At 61.8% G+C, this 27,491-nt stretch overlaps 1 protein-coding gene across 11 annotated transcripts in view; it reads left to right on the top strand.

Moving 5' to 3' along the window:
- The window catches only part of TRPM2 (transient receptor potential cation channel subfamily M member 2), a 50,811-nt gene that overhangs the window by 17,604 nt on the left and 5,716 nt on the right, over positions 1-27,491 (top strand). For 8 of the 11 annotated variants that reach the window (XM_059392485.1, XM_059392483.1, XM_059392484.1 and 5 more), the window contains 22 exons: positions 559-739; positions 1,854-1,915; positions 2,711-2,911; positions 5,702-5,804; positions 8,781-8,902; positions 9,117-9,470; positions 11,628-11,765; positions 13,070-13,199; positions 13,350-13,495; positions 13,959-14,071; positions 14,545-14,758; positions 15,585-15,703; positions 16,131-16,263; positions 16,653-16,824; positions 20,729-20,912; positions 21,137-21,318; positions 21,563-21,695; positions 23,092-23,179; positions 24,980-25,067; positions 25,708-25,865; positions 26,532-26,608; positions 26,859-26,960. In XM_059392485.1, the coding sequence (XP_059248468.1) occupies positions 559-739; positions 1,854-1,915; positions 2,711-2,911; positions 5,702-5,804; positions 8,781-8,902; positions 9,117-9,470; positions 11,628-11,765; positions 13,070-13,199; positions 13,350-13,495; positions 13,959-14,071; positions 14,545-14,758; positions 15,585-15,703; positions 16,131-16,263; positions 16,653-16,824; positions 20,729-20,912; positions 21,137-21,318; positions 21,563-21,695; positions 23,092-23,179; positions 24,980-25,067; positions 25,708-25,865; positions 26,532-26,608; positions 26,859-26,960 (3,200 nt within the window). Of the gene's footprint in view, positions 1-558; positions 740-1,853; positions 1,916-2,710; positions 2,912-5,701; positions 5,805-8,780; positions 8,903-9,116; positions 9,471-11,627; positions 11,766-13,069; positions 13,200-13,349; positions 13,496-13,958; positions 14,072-14,544; positions 14,759-15,584; positions 15,704-16,130; positions 16,264-16,652; positions 16,825-20,728; positions 20,913-21,136; positions 21,319-21,562; positions 21,696-23,091; positions 23,180-24,979; positions 25,068-25,707; positions 25,866-26,531; positions 26,609-26,858; positions 26,961-27,076; positions 27,206-27,491 lie in introns of those variants that run through there. The other 3 variants (XM_059392487.1, XM_059392481.1, XM_059392489.1) reach the window with 3 other exon arrangements.

The following is a 27,491-nucleotide window of genomic DNA, read 5'->3' on the forward strand; positions in this document are numbered from 1 at the left end:
CCGCTTACCCTGCCCTCCGCCGGCGCCGGGGCCTCAGCCGCGCTCCCACCGGGTCCGATCCAGGCTCTCCCGCCACGTGCCGTGTTCTGCCAGCCTCCGCCGTCACCGCGCTCTGGAACCTTCCCGCACCTGTGGCAGCGACGCCCCCCATTCCAGCTGGAGGCCGCACGACGGGGGTCTCTCCCTCTCCTGGAGGCCGGAGCTCGGAACCCCTGTGGCTCGACCCCATGCAGGCGTCGGCAGCTGTCGGGGAGCCGCGCCTGGTCTGGCGTTCACAGCTGCGGGGCCCGCCCCGATAGTCCGTCTCCTCTGCCACCCCGGGAGGTGGTGTTTAGGACCTGCCCGGACCCTTCAGGATAATCCTGCCGTGTCACCATCCTTTATTTAATCAAATCTGCAGTGGTTCTTTTTCCAAATTAGGTAACATTCGTCGTTTCCAGGGTTGAGGGCTTCCTGTCTTTGGGGGTCAGTATCCAGCCTCGCAGACCCCCCTGTCCTAGCATTCCAGACGCAGAACTCCCCGTCTGTCTGTGCCTGACGCGTCTCTACTGTCCCCAGGGTGGCTTTCCTGCAGAGTACATCGTGGATGAGGAAGGCCAGGGGTGCCTGAGCTGCCTGGACAGCAACCACTCCCACTTCATCCTCGTGGACGACGGGACCCACGGCCGCTACGGGGTCGAGATCCCCCTGAGGACGAAGCTGGAGAAGTTCGTGTCGGAGCAGACAAAGGAGAGAGGAGGCGAGTCACGCGCGCTTCGAGGCTCTCCGTGTGGGGGAGCCGGCTGGTCAAGGGGCCTGGGGCATGGCGGGCCGAGAGCAGGACGGTCAGCAGGTGGGGATCAGGGGCGCCCTGAGACGCCGCTGGACTTGGTCCCACCGTCTCTCCACGCCTGCTCAGCGGGGACGTGTCTGTCACCCGGTTTGACCGCCGGAGGGCGGTGGGGCAGGCCGCCAGCTCTCCCGCTCTCTCGCGGGCCGTGGACCACCTACAATCACGCGACGCCCCCTGCGCGGGCTCCGTTCAGAGCAAGAACGTGCACGATGTGGCCCTTGATGTCGGTCCTGTTGTGGGTGAGACGGGGGGTTCCAGGTGCAGGGATTCGTGCAGGATTTGGGGGGAGGAAGGGGACCCAGAGCGGCAGGTTCCCGGCTCCACGGCGGGGGGGTGGGGGCCTTCGAGCAGCGAGCAGTGGTGCCCCCCGAGGACTCGGCAGCCTGGCTTGCGGGGCCCTGAGTGCGCGGCTGGGACCCCTCGCCCTTCTCCGTCCTCCGGTGAGGCTGGCTCTAGGAGGACAAGGGGCGGGGGTGGGCAGAGCCGCGCAGGGCGCCTGGGTGCAGTCTGCTGCCCAGGAGAGGTTTCTAAAGTCCTCCGCTGGCGGGAAGGGCGGGAAGGTTCAGGGCAGGGCGGAGGGCCAGAGGACAGAGACGCCACGCCGCGTTCCCCCGCCTGGACAGCGCCTTCTGCCCCCTGGCTCGGTGCGTCCCCATGTCCCCACGGCGGGCCCAGATTTGAGGCCCCATAAAGGGCCGTGAGAGAAGCAGGCTGGCCGTGGTGGCTGCCTAGGCGGACAGCCCTCCTCTCCTCCGGCCCCAGAAGGGACACGCGGTAGGCGACAGGGCAGGGGGGGGCGCGACTCGGGCCTTGGATCTGCTCTCCTGACACGGAGCACGTGGGCCGGGCCAGGCGCTGAGGGCAGAGCATCAGCCTTTGGAAGCTCCCAGAGCCTCCCGCCATCTCCCATCCTGTGCACCGGCCGGGACTAGGCTGGGGCCGGTGGGAGGCAGGCGAGGTTGCCCAGGTGGGGGGCCGAGTCCCCATGTCCCCTAAATCGGGGTTCCTGGCTCCGTCCTAGGTGTGGCCATCAAGATCCCTGTCGTCTGTGTGGTGCTGGAAGGGGGGCCCGGCACCCTGCATGTGAGTACCGGCTGGCGGGTGGGGCTCTGGAGGTCAAGCTCCCAGCTGGCCGGGGTCCGGCCAGCATCCCGCAGGGCCCTAGGAAGGGCGGGCCAGGAGAAAGGGAGGGCCGCGTGGCAGGGCCCTTCCTGGCATGGTGGGAAGGTCGGCTTCGAGGAGGAGCCCTGCCAGGGGAGGGCGTTCTGGCTCCGGCCCTGGGTGTCCGGCCAGGAGGAGGGGCCCCAGGAGGGAGCGGGATGGCCCCTGGCTTCTAAGAGTCCCGGAAGGTTTCTCGAAGGGGCTGCCCTCAGGCTCTGCCCTGGCCCCATGGGACCACAGCCCAGTGTAAGGCAGGCTCCCAGGGAGAACACAGACCACGGTGTCTGCCTGGCCGACTTCAGAGACAGCACCTAGACCTGCCTCGTCGGCCCGGGGGATGTCCTTCCTGTGGGGGGTCTGGGGCCCTTCCTGAAGCCGATCTCGCTGTTGGTGTCTGGGGTCTGCCTAGAGGGGTCCTGGTCTCATGCTGGGCCTGTCCGAGGGACAGGTCAGGTGGCACACTCTCCCGCAACACAGATAGATGGGTGGAAATGTCGTGGGGGTTCTGTTTTGGGGGTCACGATCCACCCGAGCAGCAGGCCTGCCTGGTCTGTCAGGACGAGCGGCTTTGCCCCTCCGGGCAGAGGAACGTTCCCAGACCCCATGTTTCAGTACACTTCTCGGGAGCCCCTTAGCCCTGACCTCGAGCCACAGCACTAGAGAAGTCTCTGGTTCAGGGAGCGTCTGCACAGGGCTCACGGGAGGCCTGCCTTGCAGACCATCTACAACGCCATCACCAACGGCACCCCCTGTGTGGTCGTGGAGGGCTCGGGCCGCGTGGCCGACGTCATCGCCCAGGTGGCGGGCCTGCCCATCTCTGAGATCACCATCTCCAGGGTTCAGGAGAAGCTCAGCCTGTTCTTCCAGGAGACGTTTGAGACCCTCAGTGAGAGCAGGATTGTCGAGTGGACCAAAAAGGTGAGCCGTCCTGCCGGGGGAGGGCTTGGCCCGAGCCTCGTGGCCCTGGAGGTTCAGGCCGGGCTGGGGAGTGGCGGGGGCTGTGCAGTTTTTCCGGAAGAGAGGCCTGCTGGGTTCGGGGGCGGGAGGCCGCTGCTTTAGGCAGGGCGGGGGCAGAGGAGTAGGGAGTCGAGATCCAGGCCACAGGGGCACTGCCAGGTGACAGCCACGGGCACAAGGGTCTGGCACAGCCTGCGAGCCTGGGGAGTTCCCGCCTCCCCCAACCCGGGGCAGATGAACAGAGGCGTTCGAGGGCCCGCAGGCAGGGAGGCGGGTGAGGGGCTCTGGGGTACCGCGGCCCTGGACGGGGCTTCGTGGGCACCCCTCGGCTAGAGGCATCGGCAGGAGGGGCCCCTCCTGGGGAACCTGCCGGTGCAGAGAGCAGGGAGCCTTCCAGGCCACCCCGTCCGGTCCCCAGGACCAGGTGGTCACAGCGGTGACGGCGACACAACTGTCCTGCATTTCAGTAGTTTCGTCCTTCTATGCCCAAGGTGGCAGGTGAATCGTTCCCAGGTGAGGACCACGCTGCAAGGGCCCCTCGGCGGGGGGTGGGGTGGGGGTCGGCACGGAGGGGTGTGGCCGGCCCGGCCCTCGCTGACGCCCACAGCCCGGCCGGCCCGGGGGGCTCCTCTGGCTCCCGTGGCCACGGGCCCCCGCCGTCCCTGCTGCTCTCTGAACCTGGGGCTCCGGGCCCACCTGTGAGGCCCCCTGAGCTCTGTTTCACAGCCGGTTCTTGGTTGGGGGTGGGGGCTCTCAGACCCTTGGTTCCCCAACCGGCAGCTCTGTGAACAGCCGGCCGGCTTGTGAAAACGCCTGCACGTCGGGGGTGTCACGTGCCCGACGGGCGTTTCTCGGGCAAGTCTGTAGACCAGCTTAGCTCGTCCCACGGCGTCCAGTCGCAAGCCACGCGGACGGCGTGCCCTGCAGGGACCCAGGGACGCCGTGGTCGGCCGGGTGGAGGGGCACGCGAGCCTGGGGAGGCCTTGGGCCCTGGCAGGGGCAGCAGGGCTCGCTCTCGAGGGGGGCAGACATGGTTTTTCGGGGTTTCTGTGGGCGGCACAGTGACCTCGTTCTTGTCCTGTGGTCTCTGAGCGACCGCGTCCAATTCCGATGTTGCCTGAGACTTTTGTTTTTAAAGATTTTATTTATTTATTTGATAGAGATCACAAGTAGATGGAGAGGCAGGCAGAGAGAGAGGAGGAAGCAGGCTCCTTGCCGAGCAGAGAGCCCGATACGGGACTCGATCCCAGGACCCTGAGATCATGACCTGAGCCGAAGGCAGTGGTTTAACCCACTGAGCCACCCAGGTGCCCCTGCCTGAGACGTTTTGCCCTGAGCGCAGCTCCGCCTGCAAAGACCCGGAGGTCCGGCGGTGAGCAAGGGCTCAGCTCCAGACGGCGCCGGTGGGACTGGGCAGGCACGCCCTGGGGCCTTTCCCGAGTCAGTTTATAGATTATTCAGGCAATTCTTAGAACTGATCCTAACCCACTGCTGTCAACAGGCCTGCTTCCATCCGCTCTCCATTACTGACTCAAAGCCCTAAAATGGTCTCGTACGAATCCGTCTCAAGTCTCGCCATTCACTGTCATTCTTGTTCTGGGGGACGGGGGCCCCCAGCTACAGAGTCACGATCCGATATTCATTCAACAAACCTCAGAGCGTTGGTCTATGCTATGGGTGGCGGCGGGAGTGAAGACGAGGGTCTTGCTCCCCCGATGCTGCCGCTGGTGGGCGCGGACATCTGCCGTGGGGGCTGGGGCTTGTGCGGGGGACTTGCCGCCGACGCCAGAGAGCTGTGTGTCAACAGGACATTGTTGGCTCTCTCTGAGCGCTGCTTTTCTTGTCCTGAAAAAATGCACAATTGTTGCTTAAGCCCAGAGGACAAAGTGGTTGTTGCTGTGTCCACACACGTGAGCTCCAAAGCTGGGAGCTTCTCTCTCTCCGACCCAGGGCTGGGGTGACTCAGGAGACCTTGTTCCAGCGGGCGGGGGTGGGGTGGGGAGGGGGACGGTGGGGGGAAGTATTTTGGAGTCGATGAGAAAGGCAGCCCGAGGGACGGGGAAGGTTGGGGTCTTAGAGGAGGTGGTGGGAGGAGCGAGGCCAGCCTGGAGGTGGGAGCTGGGGCCCGGCTGGGGGCAGAGGCAGGGGTGGGGGAGGGGCGGCTGGGCGAGGCCGGCTGGGGGGCCGGGGAGAGAGGGGGGCAGCTGGGCTAGATGTGCTCGTGGAAGGCCGGCCCTGGCCTCTGGGTGCACAGAGCGGGGTGGCAGGCTCCGAGGCGATAGACGCAGGGATGTAGTAGGCGGCCGGACATACGGACGGGTGGGTAGTAGGACGGACGGACGGGGGTACGTAGACAGGCCGGTAGGTGGGTGGGGGCTGACTGGGTGGCTGGGCGGGTGGGCAGGCAGGTAGGCAGGTGAGGAGGGCGGGGCCCCGGCAGGAGGCGGGGGTGTCTCAGGGTCAGGGGTGGTGGGCCTTCGGCAGACAGTCTCGGGTCGGGGTGAAGCTCCTAAGCCCTGGGGGTGTTGCCACCGGTGACCGCTCGGGAACGGTGCCTGTTTGGTCCTTACGTGTCTTCACCTTCTCCGTCTGGGCCGCGGGGAGGTGAGGCGCTGTGCGCAGGCCGTCCCCGCAGGCCGGACTCAGGCCGGGGCTCGCCGCTGTCTGGGGTCTCGATTCTGCAGGTGACCCGTGAGGAGGCGGGGGGCCCGCGTGTCACCCCAGAGCCCACGCGGGCCATGTTTGTTGCAGATTCAGGACATCGTCCGGAGACGGCAGCTGCTGACCATCTTCCGGGAAGGCAAGGCCGGCCAGCAGGACGTGGACGTGGCCATCCTGCAGGCCTTGCTGAAAGGTGAGGGTCAGGCCGAGTGGGGCGGAAGTGGAAGCGGGGGCTGGGGACCCCGAGTTTGCACGAGACGAGGAGCCAAGCCCTGGTCAGACGTGCTGGTCCGAGGGCAGCTGCGGTGGACGCCGCTGCGGCCCACCTCACTCTCCTGCCTGGCGGGGGGAGGGGTGCCCGCCTCCGGTGTTGGGGGTCCGGGCCCCTTCCTGCAGCTTCTCTGCTTCACTGGGACCCGAGGGCGGCCACAGCTGCACACAAGATTCTGGGTGTCGGGAGGCCTGCGCTGCCCCCACGTGTCCTCGTGTGCGGGAGGGACGCCCCCCCAAAGCTTCGCCCACGGCAGCAAGCGTCCCCCCTCCCCTCCTGGAGGAGCACAGATGCCCCCGTCCCTCCCGCGGGCTCCGACGGGGTTGCAGGCGTCCGGCTGTTCTGCCCGCGGGCCGCGTGGGTCACTCTCGAGGGACGCGAGGTGGGTGGCGGGGCCGGACGCTCTGGGGGGAGTGGCTCCGACCCGGGATTTGCTCCGCGAACTCCTCCTGACCTGAAACCTCACAGAACCAGCGAGATGGTTAAAACCAGGACCGGGGCTCCCGTTGGACGACCTCCGGCCAGGGAGACAGGGGAGGGGGAGGAGCTGGTGGAGTAGGTCAGCCCCGCGGAGGACGGCCGTGCGGCAGAGCAGGAGCTGGGACGCCGCGGTGGGCCCCACGGGCCCCGCCGGCAAGGACACGGGCCACCGGGGAGCCGGTGCGAACGTCCACATGACGACAGGGGCTTGGCGGTCTCACCTCGTGCTGTACACAGACGGGGCCGCGAGGGCGGCTGCCCCTCTAGCCTTCTGTGAAGTGGCCCAAGGAGCAAGAAGACGGGCACCAGGCTGCCCGCGTCTGGTCAAATCCCCTTGAAGGCGGGGACAGGGGTTCCCGGGGCCCTGAGTGTGGCCATCGTGCACAGCGCTGGAGAGGGACAGAACCCCGCCCACGGGGGAGGTGGACCCCAACGTCTGCTCTCCGCGTGTGCTCCCGGGGCGTCCAGCGCTACGAATCGTGGTTTTTCTGGGGTGCACGCCAAGCGGGAAGGGCGGCCTGGAGCCTCAGGGGTGTTGGAAGTTCTATTTCTTGATCCTGGTGGTGGTTACACGCGGGTGTGGACGTCAGCCAGAGTCACTGAGCGGCACACTTCAGGCTGTGAAGCTGAGGGGCGCCGGCCTCCGCAGGCGTCAGGGAGAGCTTGTTGACATCAGGGCCGTGCGGTCCAGCCGCGTGGACGGTGCCTCCCTGTCCCATCCTGGGGAGAGCGGGTGCCGGGAGGGTATTTGTTCTGGAAGCAACAGGCTGTGGCTGGTTGTGACTGGTGCTCGGGAGAAAGGCCGTGGGGCGGTGGGGGAAGGGGCCCTCTGTCACGGGAGCACATACGAGAAATAGAAACACATACACGGTTTTCCAGTGACAACCCTTTAAAAATCTCCTTCCTTGAAGTGCGGCTTGTACACAGTCACCGTCCCCCATCCTGGGTTGACCGTGATGTGCGCTTGGACAGGTCTGCTTCCTGCGCACCCACCCAGTCCGGCACGGGGCACGACGTCCCACCCCCCGAAAGCTCCCTGTGCCTCCGTGGGCCTGGGGCAACCCTTCCTCTGCGTCTGTCCTTCTAGACGGGCCCTCCCGGTGCCAGAGCCTCACGGAAACGGAACCACGCACACCGCTCCCCCGGGTCTCCCTTCTCCGGCTCAGGGCGACGTTCTGGAGCTCTCCGAGTTGTCGCCTGTCTCAGAACTCGGTTCCTTTCTGCGGCGAGGGGTCCTTGCCACCAGGTGTCCCGTTCCGGGGCCGCGGGGCTCGCAGGCCGCCTCCAGCGCGAGGCTGTTGTTAGTAAAGCTGCTGTTTGCTCTTGTTTCTCTGGGGACCACGTCCAGGAGTGGGATTTCTGGTTGTTTATGGGAAGCGGATGTCGAACTTGATAAGAAACCACCAAACTGTTTTCCAACAAGATCGCCGCACTTCTCCCCTCGCCCAGCTGCCTGCGGGGCCAGCAGCTGGGTGTCCTCGCCGACCCTCGACGCAGCCCGCAGTCTGGGGGCACGCGACAGCTCGGTGTGGTTTGAGTTTGCTTCTCCCCACGGCCGGCGGTGTCTGGGCTCGCTGGCCGCGCACGTGTCATCCTGCGACAGGCCTCTCAGGTCTTCTGTCCTCTGTTTGGTTATGGGTCGTCTCATCGTTGAGTTGCGGGAGTTCTTGGCGTACTCGGGCACAGATCCTGCGTCGATACTCGCCCTGGGGTGTGTTGGGTCCTGGCCCCTTCCCTAGTTCCTTCACGGTGTCTTCGGCGAGCGGAAGGCTCGGGTCTTACCGGAGCCCAGTCGGTCCGTTCTGTCCCGTCTGGCTCATGCTGTCCACACCCGCGCCCCTGCTCCAGGCGGCAGCTCCGTGGGCTCAGCCTTCCTATCCCATCTCCACGCCGCGCCTCGCACTGGCTTCTGCGTCTGCCGTACAGAAAGGGTCAAGTTCCTGTTTCCTTCCCCAAATCACCACCCAGGCTCTAGGGCGTAAAGCCAGCGAGCGGAGCAGGAACTTGCCGGCAGAACGCCCGCGGCGAGAGCCCGGCCAAGCTCCGGTTTTGCACCTGAAGCGGAAAGGGAGCTGACACGTGGGCAGGGGCACCGCAAACGTTCCTGCGGAAACGCCTGCCTGTCCGACGTTGTGCCTTCTTCGGGGGGCCGAGGGGCTTGGCCAGGCAGGGGCAGGGGCGAGCCAGGGCGATGCCCCAAACCCAGAGATTCTCCGGCTCCGGCACTGACGGGAAGCAAGCCTCCGTGAAGGTGGCGGGGGCACGAGGGGCCTGGCCGTTGGGCGCACGCCTCAGTCAGAGTCACGGAGAGACGGGGCTTGGCGACAGGTGCCTCCCCATCTGACTTTGGCAGATGGTGGGGAAGGGGCTTTGAGGCCCAGACCGAAGCCCCCTGACGTGACTGCCTTTTACCTGCAGCCTCTCGGAGCCACGACTACTTTGGCCACGAGAACTGGGACCACCAGCTGAAGTTGGCCGTGGCGTGGAACCGCGTGGACATCGCCCGGAGCGAGATCTTCTCCGGCGAGCGGCAGTGGAAGGTGAGGCCCCTGTGCAGCCCTGTGGCGGGCCTTGTTGGCCGGCAAGAGCGAGGACGGGCCCTGGAGGGGGGCCTCTGTCCACCCCAGCCCTGGTCCTGGTGGAGAGCGCTCCGGGCCGCTTCCTCCCTTCCCGAGCCAGGGACCGCAGCGCTCCGGTTCCAGCGGCCCCGCGATGGGGTGTGCGCGGGCTGTGCCCCATGGTGCTCTCTCTCAGCCTTCAGAGCTGCACCCCGTGATGATGGCAGCCCTCATCTCCAACAAGCCCGAGTTCGTGAAGCTCTTCCTGGAGAACGGCGTGCGGCTAACGGAGTTTGTCACGTGGGACACCCTGCTCTCCCTGTACCGGCACCTGGACCCCTCCTGCCTGTTCCACAGCAAGCTGCAGAAGGTGTTGGCCGAGGAGCCCGAGCGGCCGGCCGGCGGGCCCACCGTCCCCCACGTGCAGATGCATCACGTGGCCCAGGTGCTCCGGGAGCTGCTGGGGGACTTCACGCAGCCGCTGTACCCCCGGCCTCGGACCGGGGACCGGCCCCGGCTCCTGCTCCCCGTGCCCAACATGAAGCTCAACGTGCGTGCTGGTGACCCCCTCCCGCCTCCCCCTCCCCCCTCCGCTGGGCCTGGGTGCTGGGCTGCCGCTAGGTCCTCAGTGCTTCTGTTTGAAGAAATGATCTCTTATTTCCATTGGAAAGGAAACGTGCTCCTCATCTTGGTCTGTCAGAGCCGCCATCCCAAAATACCGTAGACCAGGGGCTTAGACAGCATCTGGTCTCCCACAGTCCAGAGGCTGAAGCCCACGGTCGAGGTGTCAGTAGGCTTGGGGCCTGGTGGGGCCTCCCTCCCGGGCTTGAGGACGGCCGCCTTCTTACCACGTCCGCATATGGTCTTCGTTCGGTGGGTGGGCGGAGAAATAGAGAGCACTGGTGGACACCATCTTCTCTTCCTCCAGGGACACCGGTCCTATGAAATCAGGGCCACAGTCACCTCCTTAGATGCCCCGTCTCCAAACACAGTCGCTCTAGGAGGAGGGGCTTCAACATACAAATTCTGGGGACATGTCTCAGTCCATGCTTCTCCCTTTCTAGAAATCTCAAACAGTACAAACAGTAATGTGGGGGAAGTGGTCCCCCTCGTGCCTCGGACCCCCAGTCCCGGCCACCATGTGGTCAGGTCAACATGATCCCCCCACAGCACTGTAAGGATGCCCAGCACGTGCACTGCAGCCCAGGAAAAGTCGTTTTCTAGTCTCTGTCCATATTTGATGGGAATCCTGCAGCATCTCAGTGCTAAGTGGGAGGCCGGGTTTGCATTCACATCACCGAGTATCCTCCTCCCCGGTTATTGAGGCTTTTACAAATGAAGCCCAAGCGCTGAGTTTTATCAGGTGCCTTTTGAGAACTGGAATGGTTCTTCTTCGTTAAACTATGAATTTGCTGAATTATTTCAACAGATTTCCTGATGACAAAACATACTTATTCTTGTTTTGATCTTAACTTGATTGCTGTGTGACATGTGTTTAGTATGATGCTGAATTTTGTTGCCAATATTTTCATGGTTTTTTGCACCAGAATGTCTGAGCTTTTGTTTAATTTTGGAGGCATCTTTGTCAGGTTCTGGTACCAGCTTTATGTGATCCTTGTGAAAACCACTGGGAAACCTTCCTTATTTCTTTGCTCTGGAGCCATTTATGTGGCTGGAATTCACTGTTCTTACAAGCTTGACAGGCTCTCCTATGAGTCCATCAGGGCTCGGGGCCTTTTTGGGTAGTAGCTCTGAGAATTTCCTGTTTCTTTTCTGATAATTTCTCAGTTTAGATTTTCTGTGTGTTCTATGGCCAGATTTGGTTTTTATAGCTAGCAGAAAATTAGCCACTTCATTCAGGTTTTCAGATTCATCCGTTGTCTCAGGTGGGCTCTGTCTGAACTCTGGGAGAGAGGGGGCTGTGCCTGGGTTTTGTATACTCACCACTCGCTCTTTGAGATTCCAGAGTATTTAAGATGCCCTTTATGATGGTCCAAGCTGGAAGCTCATAGTTAGACATGTTGGTAATTTATTTAGTTTTACCAACTAATCTCTTTTAACATAAAGACAAGCCTTCAGGAAATTTCTAAAATTTCTTAAAAAAAAGCGGAATTTTGTGTGTCACGTGGGGAATGTGTTCTCACTTCTGGAAATGTTTTCCGGACCATCTAAGTAGGTGTTTATTGTTGGATGGGCTAGGAAGCTGGATTCCCATGTCACTGCGTAAACTGAGTCTGGGGGGAGGTGCCCACCTGCTCACATGTGACCCTTGTCTGTTTGGCTTTTTCTCGGTGGCCTTCTCTGCAGGAGACACCGTGTAGATTCCCTTGAGGAACTCATAGCCGTGAATCTCTAACAGACTCTGTGCTAGAAGTTGACTACCCAGAAAGGCTTTGATGCCATCAGAAAAGACTCAGGAAACTCGAGGTGCCTGGTGTGTAAAGAAGAGGCTAGGCCAGGAGTTAGCTGGGCTTTCCACTTTCTGAATGTTTCCATGTGTCTCCAGAGGGACGGTTTTAAATCTCTGGTGCGCATGAAATCAGTCTAAGGTGGAGTTGAAACTGCAGGTTTCTGGGCTCAGCCTCCAGGGACAGTGGTTCTGGGAAGGTGCGGACCTGGGCTCAAGGCTGCACCCACAGCAGGCCCACTGGGGTGACCAACAGTACTGGGGGCCTAGGAGAGGTTCTGAATGTTCGCTGCTCTCCAGATGCAGGGAGTAAGCCTCTGGTCCCTCCACAAGCGTTCCTCAGGACATGTGGCCTTCACCATGGACCCGGTCCGCGATCTTCTCATTTGGGCCATCGTCCAGAGTCGTCGGGAGCTGGCAGAAATCATCTGGGCCCAGGTAACTAGGCCCGTTTCTCAAGAAGCATGGCTGTGTGTGGATGGGCGGCAGGGCTCCGGCCAGGTAGTGTGTTCCCAAAGCCTAGGGCCAACAGCAAGTAGAGGAGTGTGCGGCTTTGGAGGGGGGCAGGGCTGCCCATGACCATGGAGGGGACCCAGAGTGCACAGTGTTGGAGGACAGAGAGCCAGGCTCAGGCAGGAAAAGAAATTTAGGGAGATGAGCTGCCTCCTGTCCTTCTGTCCAGGGCAGAGGCTGTGTGTGCGGGCATAGCTCGGAGCAGCCACCTGCCATGGCCCACGTGAGGGCTGGGGGTTGGTGGGTCACCCGTGCCGTGGCCAGCCTGCTCTGTGGCGACCCTGCAGAAGGTGATATCCCTGGGGCCTGCATCTCCTTCCATGGACCATGAGGGATGTCGACAGAGTCTGTGACTCAGATGGGGAGCGAGCCCCGTGTGAGCCTGCCCTGAGCCCCTCTGCGGGCTGCCTGGGGACATCGGCCCTCAGCCTCCTGGGCCGTTATCACTAGGCCGTGGCAGCTTCATGGTCATGATGGGGGACGGGCCAGGCCCAAGGCCCCCACATATGGCCTCCTTTACTTCCAGCAGATTCTCTTCTTACCGGGAAATTCAAGTGTAGTTTCTCTCTGAGATCCCCTACATTGCAGCGTTGGCATTTCCAAGTCGCTTTTGTGGAATTGGCTGTTCCCCAGTGTCGCCAGTGTCTACCCTCTCTGTGGTCTTGGGAGGCTTGTCCTCTCCCAAGGCTCGTGGTGGGTCAGCGGCAGAGCTGGGCCTGCCTGTGGCCTCGGGTGTGCTCTGTGGGTCTCAGTGTGCGGGGGGCTTTCCAGGATCCGCCACCAGCCCCTTGTCCTAGACCAGACAGTGCCTCTGGGCTATGCTTGGAGAGTCTCCCTTGAGATGTTCTCGGCATCCCTGGTGCCTGGGACAGGCAGAGCCACTGAGGCTGGGCGCCCAGAGCCTGAAGGAGACTTGCGTGGACCTGGTCCTATTTCTGCCCTTTAGCCCTAGGCCTGGGGTTTACCCGATGCCCGGGCCGTGCTGGGACTTGTGCCGTCAGGGCCGTGCTCTGGGTGGGCAAGCAGACCCTTCCCCCTGGCCAGTGTGGGAGACTGGACCTCCGGCTCAGGCTCACCTACTGATTTGGGGGGGCCCAAGTGGTTTCTATGGACGGGGCACGACAAGGAATGACCTGGTGGCCCACATCGTCTCCTCACGCCCAGGCAGTGTGTCTGGGGCTCCGGGGCTGGACTGTCTGGGTTCTCAGGGTGGCTTCCCCGGTGCCCAGAGCCAGGACTGCATTGCGGCGGCCTTGGCCTGCAGCAAGATGCTGAAGGAGCTGTCCAAGGAGGAGGAGGACACGGACAGCCTGGAGGAGATGCTGGCGCTGGCCAACGAGTTTGAACACAGAGCCATCGGTGAGTTTATGGGGCCGGCCTGGGACCGCGGCCCGGCTCCTCACACGCTGCCCCGGGGGCCTCGTCCTCGGTCCTGCCCAGACCGTGGCATCTGGAGGAGCCAGTCCCTGACGCGGTCCCCGGCTCGGACACGGATCTTCCTTCTGCCAGGGGTGTTCACCGAGTGCCACCGGAAGGACGAGGAAAGGGCACAGAAACTGCTCACCCGCGTGTCGGAGGCCTGGGGGAGGACCACCTGCCTGCAGCTGGCCCTGGAGGCCAAAGACATGAAGTTCGTGTCTCACGGAGGCATCCAGGTGACCCTCTGAGGCTCGCTTCCGGGAGGAGCTGTGGGCGCTGACGCGGCCTCCTGGTCACCTACTGGCACTCGGGTCCCAGTGCTGTGGCCCCCGGGGGCCTGGGGACAAGGCCTGGCCCTTGATCGTGTGCTCCCCTCCTGTTTTGCCCGTGAGGAAACTGATGCTAAGAGAGAGGGGTGGTGGGTGGTGAAGACTCAGCCCCACAGGGGTGTTCCCAGCTGGGAGCCCGCAGACCTCCGGGTGGCCCCAGCCCGTACCCCGGGGAAAGGCTGGCCGGGCCTGGAGCCTCTTCCTCAGCCGCAGAAGACGGGTTCTGCCTGCACTGCCCACCACGTGGTGCGGCGGGGCTCAGAGCACTGGGGACCACGTGGGCACTCCGCACGGAGCAGACGCAGCACGGCCTGCAGGGGTGCGGCACAGGCAGCGCCTGCTCTTCTGAAGCTGCCCCCACTGTCCCCAGGCTTTTCTAACCAAGGTGTGGTGGGGCCAGCTCTGTGTGGACAATGGGCTCTGGCGGGTGATCCTGTGTATGCTGGTCTTCCCGCTGCTCTGCACCAGCTTCGTCTCCTTCAGGTACCAGCCGGGCTGCTGGGCGCCCGCAGGGCCCGCAGACCTTCCTCCCTGATGTGCTTGTAGGGGGCAAGTCGCGTCTGTCCCGATGGCTGCCCCCGGGTCCAGGCGTGCGGGCGGGAGGCTGAGGGAGGGTCCCCACCTGTGGGAAGTGCCCACGTGCCCTGAGCGCCCGCCCCGCCCTGCCCTGCGCTGAGCGCCCACCGGAGCCCAGCGTTTCGTTTCCGTCCTAGTGACCCCAGAGCCAAAGGGCTCTTTCAGGGCCCTCCCCTCCATGGTGCCGTCTGGCGGAGCCGTCTACAGGCTGCATAGGCAGAGTGGGCTGCCTGGACGCAGGCTGTGTCCCCGCGCTGCTGTCCCTGCCGTGTGATGGGAGCGCAGGAGCACTCTGGCCCCACCCCTCAGGCGAGGCAGAGGTCCTTGGGGCTCTCAGGCCCCCGCAGCCTTGCCGTCTGCCCCCGGCCTCTGCCCTGCAGGGAGAAGAAGCTGCAGGCCAGGAGGGGCCTGCTCCGGGTCCGCGCCTTCTTCAGCGCTCCCGTGGTCATCTTCCACCTCAACATCCTGTCCTATTTCGCCTTCCTGTGCCTCTTCGCCTACGTGCTCATGGTGGACTTCCAGCCCGCGCCCTCGTGGTGCGAGTGCCTCATCTACTTCTGGCTCTTCTCTCTGGTGTGTGAGGAGCTGCGACAGGTGCGCCCGGCCGGCCCCCTTCTCCACTTCCCCACATCCCCAACCCACAGGGACTGTCCTCTGGTCCCCACCCCCAGCTGGGAGCGCCTGGCCCCGGGACCCGCAGCCGGGTCACTTTTGTGGGTGGGCACACGGTAGGCTCACCAGGCACCCAGACGCTGCTGCCAGGGCCTGGGGCAGCCTCAGAGCTCCTGGGAGGCAGGGGCAGAGGGAGGTGAGGAAGGCAGGTGCGGAGGCAGGTGCGGGAGGCAGGTGCGGAGGGAGGTGCGGAGGCAGGGGCAGAGACAGGTGCGGGAGGCAGGGGCAGAGACAGGTGCGGAGGCAGGTGCAGGAAGCAGCACTGTCCCACTGGGCTCTTCCCCGCTTGTCTCCGGCCGCACCGCTTCCTGAAACCAGCTGCCCTCCCAGGGACAAAGCTCCAGTCTCACAGGTGGCAGCCCCAGAGTGGGGGTCTCACGTGCCCTCCGCTCTGAGTCTGACCATCTCCGGGACCTCTCCCTGGCCCACCCCGCCGCCAGGGTCCCACCCTTCCCGGGATCCTGGGGTCCGTTGGGAGCTGGCTGGCTCCCAACAGAGAGGACGGACAGCCCTCAAGAACACGGACATTTGTGGGCTGAGCAGGACTGGGATGGGTCGCAGGGCGGGCTCAGGGTGCCCGGCAACACCTGGAGCCCCTCCCCCTTCCTCCTCGACCCCGGGGGACACGGGAACGGGGGAAATCTGTCCCCTCCCTGGCTGGCCTCGCTGTCCGGGAAGGAGCAAGTGTTCTTACCGTCCTGGTGCCGATGGTGACGACAGCCAGGCCCCTAACCGCGCCCTCTCTCAGCTCTTCTACGACCCCGATGAGCTTGGGCTGATGAAGGTGGCGCTCCTGTACTTCAGCGACTTCTGGAACAAACTGGACGTCGGTGCCATCTTGCTCTTCGTAGCAGGACTGACCTGCAGGTGAGCGGCTCGGTCTCCCCTGGGCCTCCCGTCCGCGACGGGCAGCCCCAAGGGCTCCGGTCCCCTGGGGCGTGTTTGTCGTCTGTCTGGTGGGCAGACGCTCTCCGGGGCCGGCGGAGGAGCAGAGAAGGGGCCAGAGCTCCTGGGGCCAGGCCCTCCCTGGCCCTTCCTGCTGGGGCTCAGGGCCCCGTGCGTCCCTGCCACCGTCTCGTTCTCCATGAGGCAAGAGGCCAAAGTGGGGCCCGCCTGCCCTGCCCCCGGCTGGGTTTCTGGACTTTTCTGGAGAGCCCCCGGAGGCTCTGCCCGTGAGCTGTACCCCATGCGTGGTACTTTGGGCTCCAGAGCCACCGTGGGCTCGGGCCGGTGAGCGGGCAGGTGGGCAGGCTCCGGCGTGGCGAGCTGAGGGCCTCGGTTCTGCCCTGGGCAGGCTCATCCCCGGGCTGCTGTACCCGGGACGCATCATCCTCTCCCTGGACTTCATCATGTTTTGCCTCCGGCTGATGCACATTTTCACCGTCAGTAAGACGCTGGGGCCCAAGATCATCATCGTGAAGCGGATGGTAAGGGGACGAGTGGGTCCTGACGCCAGCGGCCGGGGAGGGGCGCCCGGGCCGAGACCGCTGCCAGGTTCCCACGTCCCTGCTTTGCCCTCGGGCTCCCAGCCCTAGCACACCTGTCTCAGGTCCTTGCGTGTACATCTCCTCTTCCAGGAAGCCTTCCCTGATCGCAACAGCTCGTTCCTTGTCCCTGTTACAGCCCCGGTCACTCCCCTCCGTGGGTCACAGTCCCATCCAGCCCCTTGTGTGGCGCCCTCCTGGACGCGGGGCCCCCGTGTCCCTGCAGTGGGTGTCAGAGACGCCTCCCAGTGCTGCGGGGCCCCCGCCCAGGTGTGCAGGGAGGGGACATGTGGGCGCGCGTGGCTGCAGCTGGGGCCACTGTGTCTCTGCAGATGAAGGACGTCTTCTTCTTCCTCTTCCTGTTGGCGGTGTGGGTGGTGTCTTTTGGGGTGGCCAAGCAGGCCATCCTCATCCACAATGAGAGCCGAGTGGACTGGATCTTCCGGGGGGTCGTTTACCAGTCGTACCTCACCATCTTCGGGCAGATGCCGGCTTACATTGACGGTAGGACATGGGGCACAGAGAGCACCCGCCGGGGCGCCGGCAAAGCTCACAGAAGGATGGGGGGCAGGAGGCGGCCGGTGGCAGCTCCCCAAGGGCCCTGTGTGATGGCATCAGTGGGGCGGGGGGCATCTGAGCTGAACCCCGAAGCTGTGCTGAGATCCCAGACGGGCCAAGGGTGTGGCCTGGGGTGCTGGGACACCAGCCGACACCCCTCCCCCACACCACATGCCACCCTGTCCCTCCTCCTTCTCCGGACGGGGTCAAGCCTTTTTGCCTACTGAGCTCCTTCTTTTCAGCAGCTTCGCCGAGATCTAATTCGCCGCAAGACTCCGCTGTATAAAGTGTGCTTTAGCGGTTCTAGTGCAGAACACGTGCATCACCCACCAAAGACCCCTGTTAGCGTCACTCCCCATCCTCGGACTGTTAGCGGCCTTTGATCTACTTTCCATCTGTACAGTCTGTCTTTGCTGCACGTTTCATATGAACCGGAGAACGCAATTTGTTATCTTCGTATCTTGCGTTTTCTTAGCGTAACGTATTTAATTCCCGTTTGCTGCTAAGTAATATTCCGTTGTATGGACAGACCACAATTTGTTTATGCATTTGTACGTCGGTGAACACGTGTTGTTTCTACATTTTAGCTGTTATGAATAACATTGCTATGAACAGTTACTTAGAAGTTTTTTACAAGTTTTTGTGTGGGCGTATGTTTTCATCTTTCTTGGGCATATATCTGGGACTGGAACGTATACCCGCTGGGCTGTATGCTAAGTCTGTGTTTAACTTTTTGAGAACTGGCCAAACTGTTTTCTCTGGCAGCTGCCCTGTATCTTATGTCCTCACCAGCAATGCACCCAAGGGCCCCAATTTCCACATTCTCTCTGGTTTGTCATTGTTTGTTTTCTTTTTTTTTTTTCTTCTACCCGTCCCAGTGGGTGTGAGGTGCATTTCATTGGGGCTCTGATTTGCATTTCCCTGATGCTAAACGATGTGGAGCACCCCTTCACGTGCTCCCTGAGCCATTCGGGCGTCTTCTCTGGAGAAATGTCTACTCCCCTCATTGGCCCATGTCTCAAGTGGATTCTTTTTCTTTCTTATTGAGTTACAAGAATTCTTTACATATGGACACCAGTCCCTTCTCATGTGTATGATTTACCAGTATATTCTACGGGTCGTCTTGTCACTTTCTTGATGGTGTCCTTCAAAGCACAAACGTTTTTAATTTGATGCTGTCCACCTTATCAATTGCTTTTTATCATTTGTGTTTATCTCAGAACCCCATGCCTGATCCAGGGTCATGAAGAGTTAATGTCTGTGTTGTCATTCCAGAAGTAACAGCTTTTGTTCTTACTTTTGGCCTTTGAGCTGTTTAAACTAGTTTTCTATACAGTGTGAGGTAAGGGCCATTCTTTTGTATGGAAATTTCTAGTTGTTCAAGCACCACGTACTGAAAAAACCATTTCTCCCCATTGAATTGTCTTGGCTCCCTTGTCAAAGATCAGCTGACCATTAATGAAAGTTTTATCTATAGACTCTCAGCTCTATCTGTTGATCTCTATGTTCTCGTGCACCACTCGGTCTTGGCAAGTGTAACTTCATGGTAAGTTTCACAATCAGGACATGTGGGTCCTTCAACTTTGTTCTGTTTCAAGATTGCTTTGGCTGCCGGGTCCCTTGGATCCACATGAATTTTTGGATCAGCTTCTCACTTTCCCCAAAAGCCATCTAGGATTTGGACTGTGAGCATGGGTTACCTTTCTGCTTATTTAGATCTTTAATTTCTTTCAACAATATTTTATAGTTTTCAGTGTGAGAGTTACACTCATTTGAAGTTTATTCTTAAGATTTTGATTCTTTTTCATGTTTTTGTAAGTAGAATTATTTTATTAATTTCATTTTTGGATCTTTTGTTGGTAGTGTACAGAAATACCCTATATTTGCATGTTGATCTAAAACCGTGCCAAACTTCTTTATAGCTCTCATAGTTTTTAGTGGATTCCTCGGAATTTACTATATACGAGGTTTTGCCCTCTGCAAATAGCGATGCTTCTTGCTTATTCCTTTCCCATCCAATACCTTTATTTCTTTTTCTTACTTAATTATTCTGGTTAGATCTCCTGATACAATATTGAATAGAAGCGTCCAGAACAAACATCTTTATGTTGTTCCTGATCTTAGAGGGAAAAGCTTTCAATCTTTCACTGCTAAGTACGATGTTCACTATGGGGTTTTTTTGTAAATGTCCTTCATCAGAGTGAGGAAGACCTTCTATCCCTAGTTTCTTGAGTGCTTTTTATTATAAAAGCGTATACAATTTTGTCAAACACTTTTCGACATCTGTTGAAATGTTCACATGATTTTTGTTCTTCGTGCTATTAATATGGTGTGTTGTATTCATTGATTTCCAGAGGTAAAGCCGACTCTGCCCTCCTGGGATCTATCTCACTCAGTCAAGGAGTAGAATTCTTTTTATGTGTTGTTGGATTCAATTTGCCGGCATTTTGGGGAGGGTTTTTGCATCTATGTTCAGTTTTGTTTTGCGTGGTTTTGGTATCACGGTGGTCCCGCCCTCAGAACGCATCATCTGTGTTCCCTCGTCCTTCAGATTTTGGAAGAGTTTGTGAAGGGTTGGTTTTAATTCTCAGACATTCAGTAGAATTCACGAGGGAAGCCCTCTGGGCCGGAATGAAGCTTTGTGTGAAGTTCTAAGTTATAACTTCAATCTTTTTACCTGTGTCAGGTCTGCGTGCCTCTCGCCTCCTCCTCAGTCACTCTCGGTGTCTCGTCTCTCGCTAGGAGTCTGCCCGTTTCTAAGCCACGTACTTTGTTAGCACACAGTTCTGCGGTGTTTCCTTAGACTTCTTCTGACTTTTGTGGGGTTGGCAGTGCTGTTCTCTCGTCCTTGTAACTTGAGCGATTCAACCCCCTCCCCATGGACCAGTCAGGGTAAAGGGCTGTAATCTTCTCAGTCTTTTCCAGGAGCCAGATCTTGGTTTTATTGATTTTCTTTGTTGTTTTCTTATTCTGTCTTTTATTTGTTTGCCTTCTGGTCATCTGATGTTTCTTATTTCCTTCTTTCTGCTGGCTTTGGGTCCGGTTTACTTTCCGTTTTTTAGTTTCCTGAAAGGGAAGGGTGTGTTCTGGTGTGGTCTTGTTCTCCTTAGCAGGGCCTGTTTGCTGGGGGTGGGGGAGATCAGCAAAACAGACACGGGGTGGTGGGAGGTACAGACTTCCAGGCCCTAAAAACTAGCGCATGCTCATTGTTGCAAAAATGTTAAATCCAAAGTAAATATAAAGAATAAAGTTGTCTGTAAGCGCATTTCCCCAGGGTAACTGCCCTTAATGACTGCCACTAGAGATGCCCTCTCGGGAGTGTTTTGAGGTGTACAAGCTGGACACATATTTATGTTTTATGGTCTCCCATACCCTTCCCTTGGCTACGGATGGGGCACTACACTTCGGTTGGTACCCCCTGTTGCGGAGGTCAGCACGTGGCCTGCGCCACACAGTTCCCTCCCCCGCCTCCCTCCTCATTGTGGTAACTGTTCATTTTCTCGGTTCAAATTCTGTCCCATGTCCCTGGGCTCTCTGTGGTTGGAGCCTGCGTCACCCCTCCTGGGGCTGGCTTCTGCCTGGGAGCCCAGGACGTGTCCAAGAGGGGTCAGCCATGTGCCAGGCAGGGGCCTGCGCCAGGCTGGAGTGTGGGTCTGGCTCCAGGGCTCTTCCTCTTTCCTTGGCAGCCACGCTTCCTGCCCATGGAGGATGCTTGGGTGTAGACAGCATGTCTACAGCATGTAGACACCCCGCTGTGGGGGTGTCCAGGCCCCAGAGATGCTCACTGCCCAAGGGACACTTGTGACTCTGTGTGGTTTCTTTGTTCCCGGCACCCGCCCCCGACTCCCAGGTGTGAATTTCAGCCTGGACCAGTGCAGCCCCAATGGCACGGACCCCTACAAGCCCAAGTGCCCCGAGAGCGACGCCATCCGGCACGAGCCTGCCTTCCCCGAGTGGCTGACGGTCATCCTGCTGTGTCTTTACCTGCTGTTCACCAACATCTTGCTGCTGAACCTCCTCATTGCCATGTTCAAGTGAGGGCCCCCCACGGGGCGCGGGGGCCACGGGGAAGGAAGCCTCCCGGGGGCGTGGGACCCAGCTGGCGTATCTTTGCTTCAGGAATTGCCCTCCAGGGTGCTGTGTGTTTGCTTTTCGTGGGCCGCCCCCCTGGGTCCCCCAGAACCCCCAGGCAATGCTGTGGGCAAATCTGAGGGTCCCGCCGGCTCTCCCGTGACCCACGCCCCTTGCCTCCTGCCAGCTACACGTTCCAGCAGGTCCAGGAGCACACGGACCAGATCTGGAAGTTCCAGCGCCACGACCTGATAGAGGAGTACCACGGCAGGCCCCCCGCGCCACCCCCCTTCATCCTCCTCAGCCACCTGCACCTGTTCATCAAGAGGGTGGTCCTGAAGGTGCCTGCCAAGAGGCACAAGCAGCTCAGTGAGTCCCCTCACTCCGCCGTCCCCAGAGCACGCCCTCCGCTGTCTCGGGTCTCGGGCCCAGTGGGGGCCTGTAGGGGGTGTGGTGGCTCCTTCTAGAACCGGGGAGACTCCGCGGGCCTCTGACCTCCCCCAGCCCCTCGGTGGACTTGGGGTGGGCTCCCGCGGCCTTCCTCCCGGCCGGGGCCCCTCCCCGTGCCCCCCATGGGGCGGCCGGGTCCCTCCATGTGCCCCTGGCCCTGCAGAGAGCAAGCTGGAGAAGAACGAGGAGGCTGCGCTCCTGTCCTGGGAGACCTACCTGAAGGAGAATTACCTGCAGAACCAGCGGTACCAGCAGAAGCAGAGGCCAGAGCAGCAGATTCAAGACATCGGCGAGAAGTAGGGTCGCCCCTGTGGCCAGGGGGCGGGAAACCCCTACAGCTCCAAGTCGCGCTGCGGGCCACAGCCCACCTGGGCCTGGTCCCTGGGGCGGGAAAACCTGTGTCCTCCGGCTGTCCCACGGCCTTCTCTCTGGGTCCTTGGGAAGACTGGACCCCGCGGGGGTGGGGAGGAGGGAGAAGGTCACCCGCGCTGCGGGCAGGGCTGACCCTGTGGACAGAGCTGAAGGAGGGGTGTGGGCCGGGGAAGGCCCCCTTGGCCTGGGGGGTGAGCTCAGTGACCTTGTGGGCACACGGCCTTGCTGCCACTTCTGTGGGACCGGGTGGCCCGCCTGGAGCTCAGGCTCGCTGGGTGTCGTCCTCCTGCCCCGAGGTCCTCCCTCCCTTCCTCATTCTGGCGTGAAATCGGTGCTGCTCCCGGCTGTCCGCGTCACCCCTCGGCCCTTGGCTGGGGACACGGGCCAGCTCTGCGCTGGCCACCTTCCCTCCCGGGCTCAGGGGAGGGATCCGAGGCCCGGGGAGGCCGCGAGGCGCACCCTGGCCCCACAGCCCTGTGGCTGAGCTGAGCCCACTCCTCTCCAGCCACAAAGCGGGGAGGGGGTGTGTCGATGAGGCGGGGTCTCTGGCGAGCTTGTCCTGGTGACACGAGTCATGGGGTCTGAGGACGCTGCGTCAGTGCCCACACAGCAGTCCACAGGCTGACTGGGGACGTGGCAGGAAGTGGTTTCATGGCTCCTGTGGGATTAGGGAGCACATAGTTGAGGGGAGGAGTGACACCCGGACCCTCGGGATACCTTCCTCCCCTTTCCCTAGAGAACCATTCGAAGCGGTCACCGAAGTGGGGGCTGAGTTTATTATGGAAGAGCGTCCCCGGCAGGTGGCAGCGGGCACAGCCGGAGGGAGAGCCTGGGCCACGTCTGGCCGTGGAATTAATTACTATAAATGGGCCAGACCAAGGCTGGGGACGCCGCTGTGCTGTAGCCAAGCTACACAAACCAGACAGATGTTCCGAACCGCGCGCTGCCCCGCCCCCACCCTTGCTGCCCAGAAGCGGCTCTGAACTTGGTGCTTCGCCTTCTGGCGTCCTGTGGGCCAGTCACGGCGAGGAGCGTCGCGCATACCTGCGTCTCGCCCCCAGGGAGGCCCTACAAGTGTCGAGGGGCCGTGGGCGCGGGGGGGCAGCTGCTCGCTAGGAGACCGCCCTCTCTGGGGCGGGAGGCCGTGTTCATTCTGACGGAAACGCATGTTGTAGATACTTTCAGGGGGAGGGGAGGAGGCCTGGAGTGAAGGGCAGGAGAGGCCCGGCCACTGGGTCTGGCAGGGACCTCCCCCTGCAGCCTGGGACCGTATTTCCCGACATTCAGGCCAGAGCTCAGCCCGGCTCTGTGCTCTTCCAGGGTCAACACCGCGGTGGACCTGCTGGAAATGGAGGGTCGCAAGCGGTCCAGCTCCCTGGAGCAGAGGCTCGCCTCCCTGGAGGCGCAGGTGAGTTCCGGGCCAGGGCCCACGTCTGGACCAGGCCTCCGACAGGCCTGGCCCCTGCTCTCTGAGAGGGAACACTCTGGGGAAATGACCCTGAGACGGACTTGGGGAATGTCTGGGCATCCGTTCCCAACTGGAAGCAGCACCTTCTCTGTCCTCCAGAAAATGCTGTCAAACACTTCCCCGCCGAGCTTGGCCCCACTGCACTGGGGGTGTCCACACCGCAGGCTGGTCAGAGGGAGCACTGGGGGTGTCCACACCACAGGCTGGTCAGAGGGAGCACTGGGGGTGTCCACACCACAGGCTGGTCAGAGGGAGCACTAGGGGTGTCCACACCACAGGCTGGTCAGAGGGGCTGCTCTGGTCCCCTTCTCTGGCCCCCTCAGAGCTGTCCTCTGAGATGACCGCTGCGCAGGACTCCACGTCCAGACGTCCCAGGCCACCAGGGGATGCTGGGAGGGAGGTGCAGGGTGCGTCTGAATGAGGAACGACATCAGAAAGCAGCGTGTGGACGTCTCAGAACGCCCCAGATGGTGGCAATGAGGGGCCAAGGTTTTGACGCTTCCACACGCAGGAGCGCGTTCCTTTGTAGGAGGCAGCTTGAAGGACATTGTCAATAGGCAGTTAGCTCCAGGTGAGCAGCCCCTCCATCCCCCAGCAGTGAGCACTGATGTCCCCCCACAGGATGGGCCACACAGCTGGGCTCCGAGCCCTGGGCCTGAGACAGGAAGCCCTGGGCAGCCTTGCAGGCAAGCTGGGCTCCGGTCCCTGAACGTTCCCTCACCCGCCCATCCGTCTCTTCATTCGTTCATTCATTCGTCCGTCCTTCCTTCCTTCCGTCCGTCCGTCCGTCCATCATTTCATGTTTCCGCCCTCCCCCTCTGTGCCACATCCAGGGCTGGCCCGAGGAATGTCAGGGCGAACAGGCATTGTCTCCTGCTTAGAGGTTTCCAGTCTTGGGGGCACAGACATAATGTCCCCTGTCGCGGCGGAGTGTCATAAGCACAGCAACGGAGGGATGCACGGGGGCTGGTGGCCGGGGAGGCCTGCAGCCTCCAGGATAAGGAGGGGGGGGCCAGGTGGGGGTTGGGTCCCTGCCCTTCTGTGCACCTCTTGCTGGTGGCACAGAGGACCTGTGCTTTCTTATGAGAGCCCCTGCAGCCCACAGCAGCCTCCTGGCAGGCAGGACCTGCGCCCCTATGCTGTCACCGGAGTCTCCCGCCTTCTCAGCTCTGCTGTGTCGGGGTGGGGGGCAAGCCCCTGGGCCCGTGTGCTGGCAGGGTGTCCGCCGTCAGCCAGCCCCCACGCGGGGACCACTGCCTGCAGGCTCTGTGCAAACTGCCTTCTCTCCTGTGGGGTCTTGCCTTGCTGCCACCCTCTAACACGAGTGCGGCTGCCGCCCACCGAGCGGTGTTCTCCTGGCCCCTGTTCATCACGTGGCTCCTACTTTGCCTGTAGTTGAGTATGTTTGGCTTCCAGAAGTTTCTTTTCTCTGGGAGGAACAGGAGCCCTGGGAAGCTTCCATGGGTCATCCTTCCCCCTGAGAAGACAGCTCAGAGCTCTTCCCGGGGCTTCAGCATGGTTCGGTGGCCTCTGGTGTGTCCAGGTCCAGTGGCCTCTGTGTCTCCCTGGTGGGCACTGCTGGGGACCAAGGGAAGCAGGGTGGGCTTGGATGCTGGTGAGGTCACTGCAGCAGGAGGGGCACTTCCAGCAGTGCCTTTGTGCTTTCGGGGGAGGGGTGGGGGTAGGTGTGCTGCACGGGGACAGGCGCTGACCACATCTCGCTTGGCGTATGCCTTCCAGGTGGCCCAGACGTCCAGAGCATTGCACTGGGTCATGAAGGCACTGAGGGACAGTGGCTTTGGCTCAGAGGAGGCCCTCCCCACCCTGGGTGAGTGGGGCACCACGCCAGCAGCTGGTCTCTACTCGGCTATGTTCTTTTGAGTCTGGGGGTCTGTGGAGAGGAGAGGCAGCAGGCAGCGCTCTCACGGGCCTTGGGGGTAAGCTGACAGAGCCATCCTTGAGCCCAAAAGACGTAGCAGGAGCATAGCCTGCCCCGGGCAAGCAGGGGCCCAGCACAGATGAGCTTCTGACATGACCAGATGGGGGACTCGGAGGGAAGGCCTGGCCTGTGTCCCTGACCTCCTCCTGTGTGCCTCATAACACAGAGGAGGGGCAGCTCCAGGAGCTGCTGGGGTACAGAAAGCAAAGCCTGTGTTTCTAGAAATGGGCATGACTAGCTCTCCTGGGGCATGGCTGGTCCTCCTTCCCTGGACGGGCTCTGGGGCAGCCACACAAGGAGGCAGTTGCTGGTTGGGGGTTTGCGGGGACAGTGCCTGACCCCAGATCTCAGTCCTCCCAGAGCCACGGTCCTGGGGCCCCCTGCAGGGCTGCTGGTGGTCACTCTGGGCTCGGGGAGGTGGAGGAGGCCCAGTTTTGGGGAAAGGGCCATAGAGGACGCCCCTGTCCTGTGGGCCAGGTGCCTGAGCCGGGGTCCAGCTTTGCCCACGGCTCCCTGTGGCTGTTCCCAGCACCCCAGAAGGCCTCAGAGGGGCAGGACCGTGAGCCGGACGGCAGGCAGACGGCGGAGGCTGTGGGCGACGGCCACCACGTGAACGCCCGGCACCTCCTTTACCCTCTCGCTCACGTCACACGGTTCCCCGTGCCCAACGAGAAGGTGCCCTGGGAGGTAAGTGAGCCCTGCCAGGAGACGCCCGGGCTTCTGGGCAGCAGTTCTGCCCCGAGCCCCCGACACGGCCGGGCACTGGCTGCCCTCGCCCGCTCCAGCCCCTGGGACGTGCCGGACAGAGGAAGAGGCTGAGTCCCGTAGGCGCCGGCGGCGGGAGGTGGTGGAGCTGGGACCTGACCCGCACAGGGAGCACACCGCCCCCGCCTCCAGCCACCTCGCTCGTCCTGGACCCCGCATCCCCGGGAGCGGTCACTGCCCCTTTTGTGAGTGCCACAGCTGAGCGAAAGCACGGAAGGGAGAGGAAGGGGAGACAGCCTCTGCGTGCCCGGCCCACAGGATTTCCCTCTGGTCTTTCCAGGACATGCCAGACGGTGGCTTCCATTCCTCCTCCCGAGTCCCTGCCAGCTGGAGTCCTCCTCATCTCTGGAGCCCAGCCTGGACCCGCTCCCCATCCTGGGGGCTCCCCTAGACCAGCAGTCCCCGTTGGGGGGGTGCCGCGCCACCGCCCCCCCCAGCCTGCCCGAGCACGGAGCTACCATATGCACTTTGGGGACAGTCTCGGCGGCCTTGGCTACGAGCACTCTGATGGCCCTTGGTCATCCGGGTGGCTGGCCCGTAGCTGTGGTCTGGGTGACAGTCTGAGGGGGGCAACCCCTGTCTATGCAGATGGAGTTTCTCATCTATGACCCGCCCTTTTACACGGACGACAGGAAGGACAAGGGCTCGGTGGACCCCGTGGGAAAGTGAGTGTGCGAGTCCTCGGCCCCGGGCAGGAGGGCGGGTGAGGGACCCCCTGGCGCTCCCAGGTGGCCACCAGAGCTGGCTCAGGGCAGGGTCTGCTTCCAGCCTGGACGGGGTGCCCTGATCTCCTCAAGGGCTGGGATACGCAGGGAGGCGTGTGGCTGGGGGCACCTGGGACCGTGGGCTCTCTGATGGCCCTGTCCGGGTGCCACCCTGTCTCCCCGGGGCCGTGACTTCTCCGCTTGCTCCCAGCGCCCCGGAAGCCTTGGCCGGCATCAGCTACAACGCCGTGGACGGGCCCACAGACCGGCGGAGCTTCCACGGGCTCTACGTGGTGCAGGACGGGCTCCCTCTGTGAGTGCAGCCGCCACCATCCCACATCACCCCGACCCTTGTGGGGGCCTTTGGAGGCTTGCTTCTCAGCTGCCGTGTCTTGGCAAACTAGCCATTTTCCTGATAAAAATGAACAGAATGGAGAAGAAAGGACACACTGACCTCGACGAGGCCCCCCCGCCCCTCGTGGGACTTACCCCGCTGTCCCGCCATCTCCATGGATTTCTGGGGCAGAGCATGCTCCCCTGAGAGGGTTCTGGTCACAGGCAAGCCATTGAGGGCAGTGGGTTCGCGTCCGGGGTGGCCGTGTTTGCCCGTGTCTGTGGGGATGGGCACGGTGTCCCACTGTGCAAAGTATGCCCCACGTCCAGCTGTCGAGTGACCAGTGACCTCCTGCCCGGCAGTCCTTGGGGGTCACCTCCTGTGTCAGCCTGGGCTCCTGGAGATGAAGGAGCCTCCTGTGGGCAGGGTCTCTGGGGAGGAGACGCTCCAGGGCCCGGGTGTGAGGAAGGAGCCGTCAGAATTAGTGGAGGGAAGCAGAGGCTGGGATGC

Source organism: Mustela nigripes, chromosome 2 (assembly GCF_022355385.1).
Source record: "Mustela nigripes isolate SB6536 chromosome 2, MUSNIG.SB6536, whole genome shotgun sequence".
Classification (NCBI taxonomy): Eukaryota; Metazoa; Chordata; class Mammalia; order Carnivora; family Mustelidae; genus Mustela; species Mustela nigripes.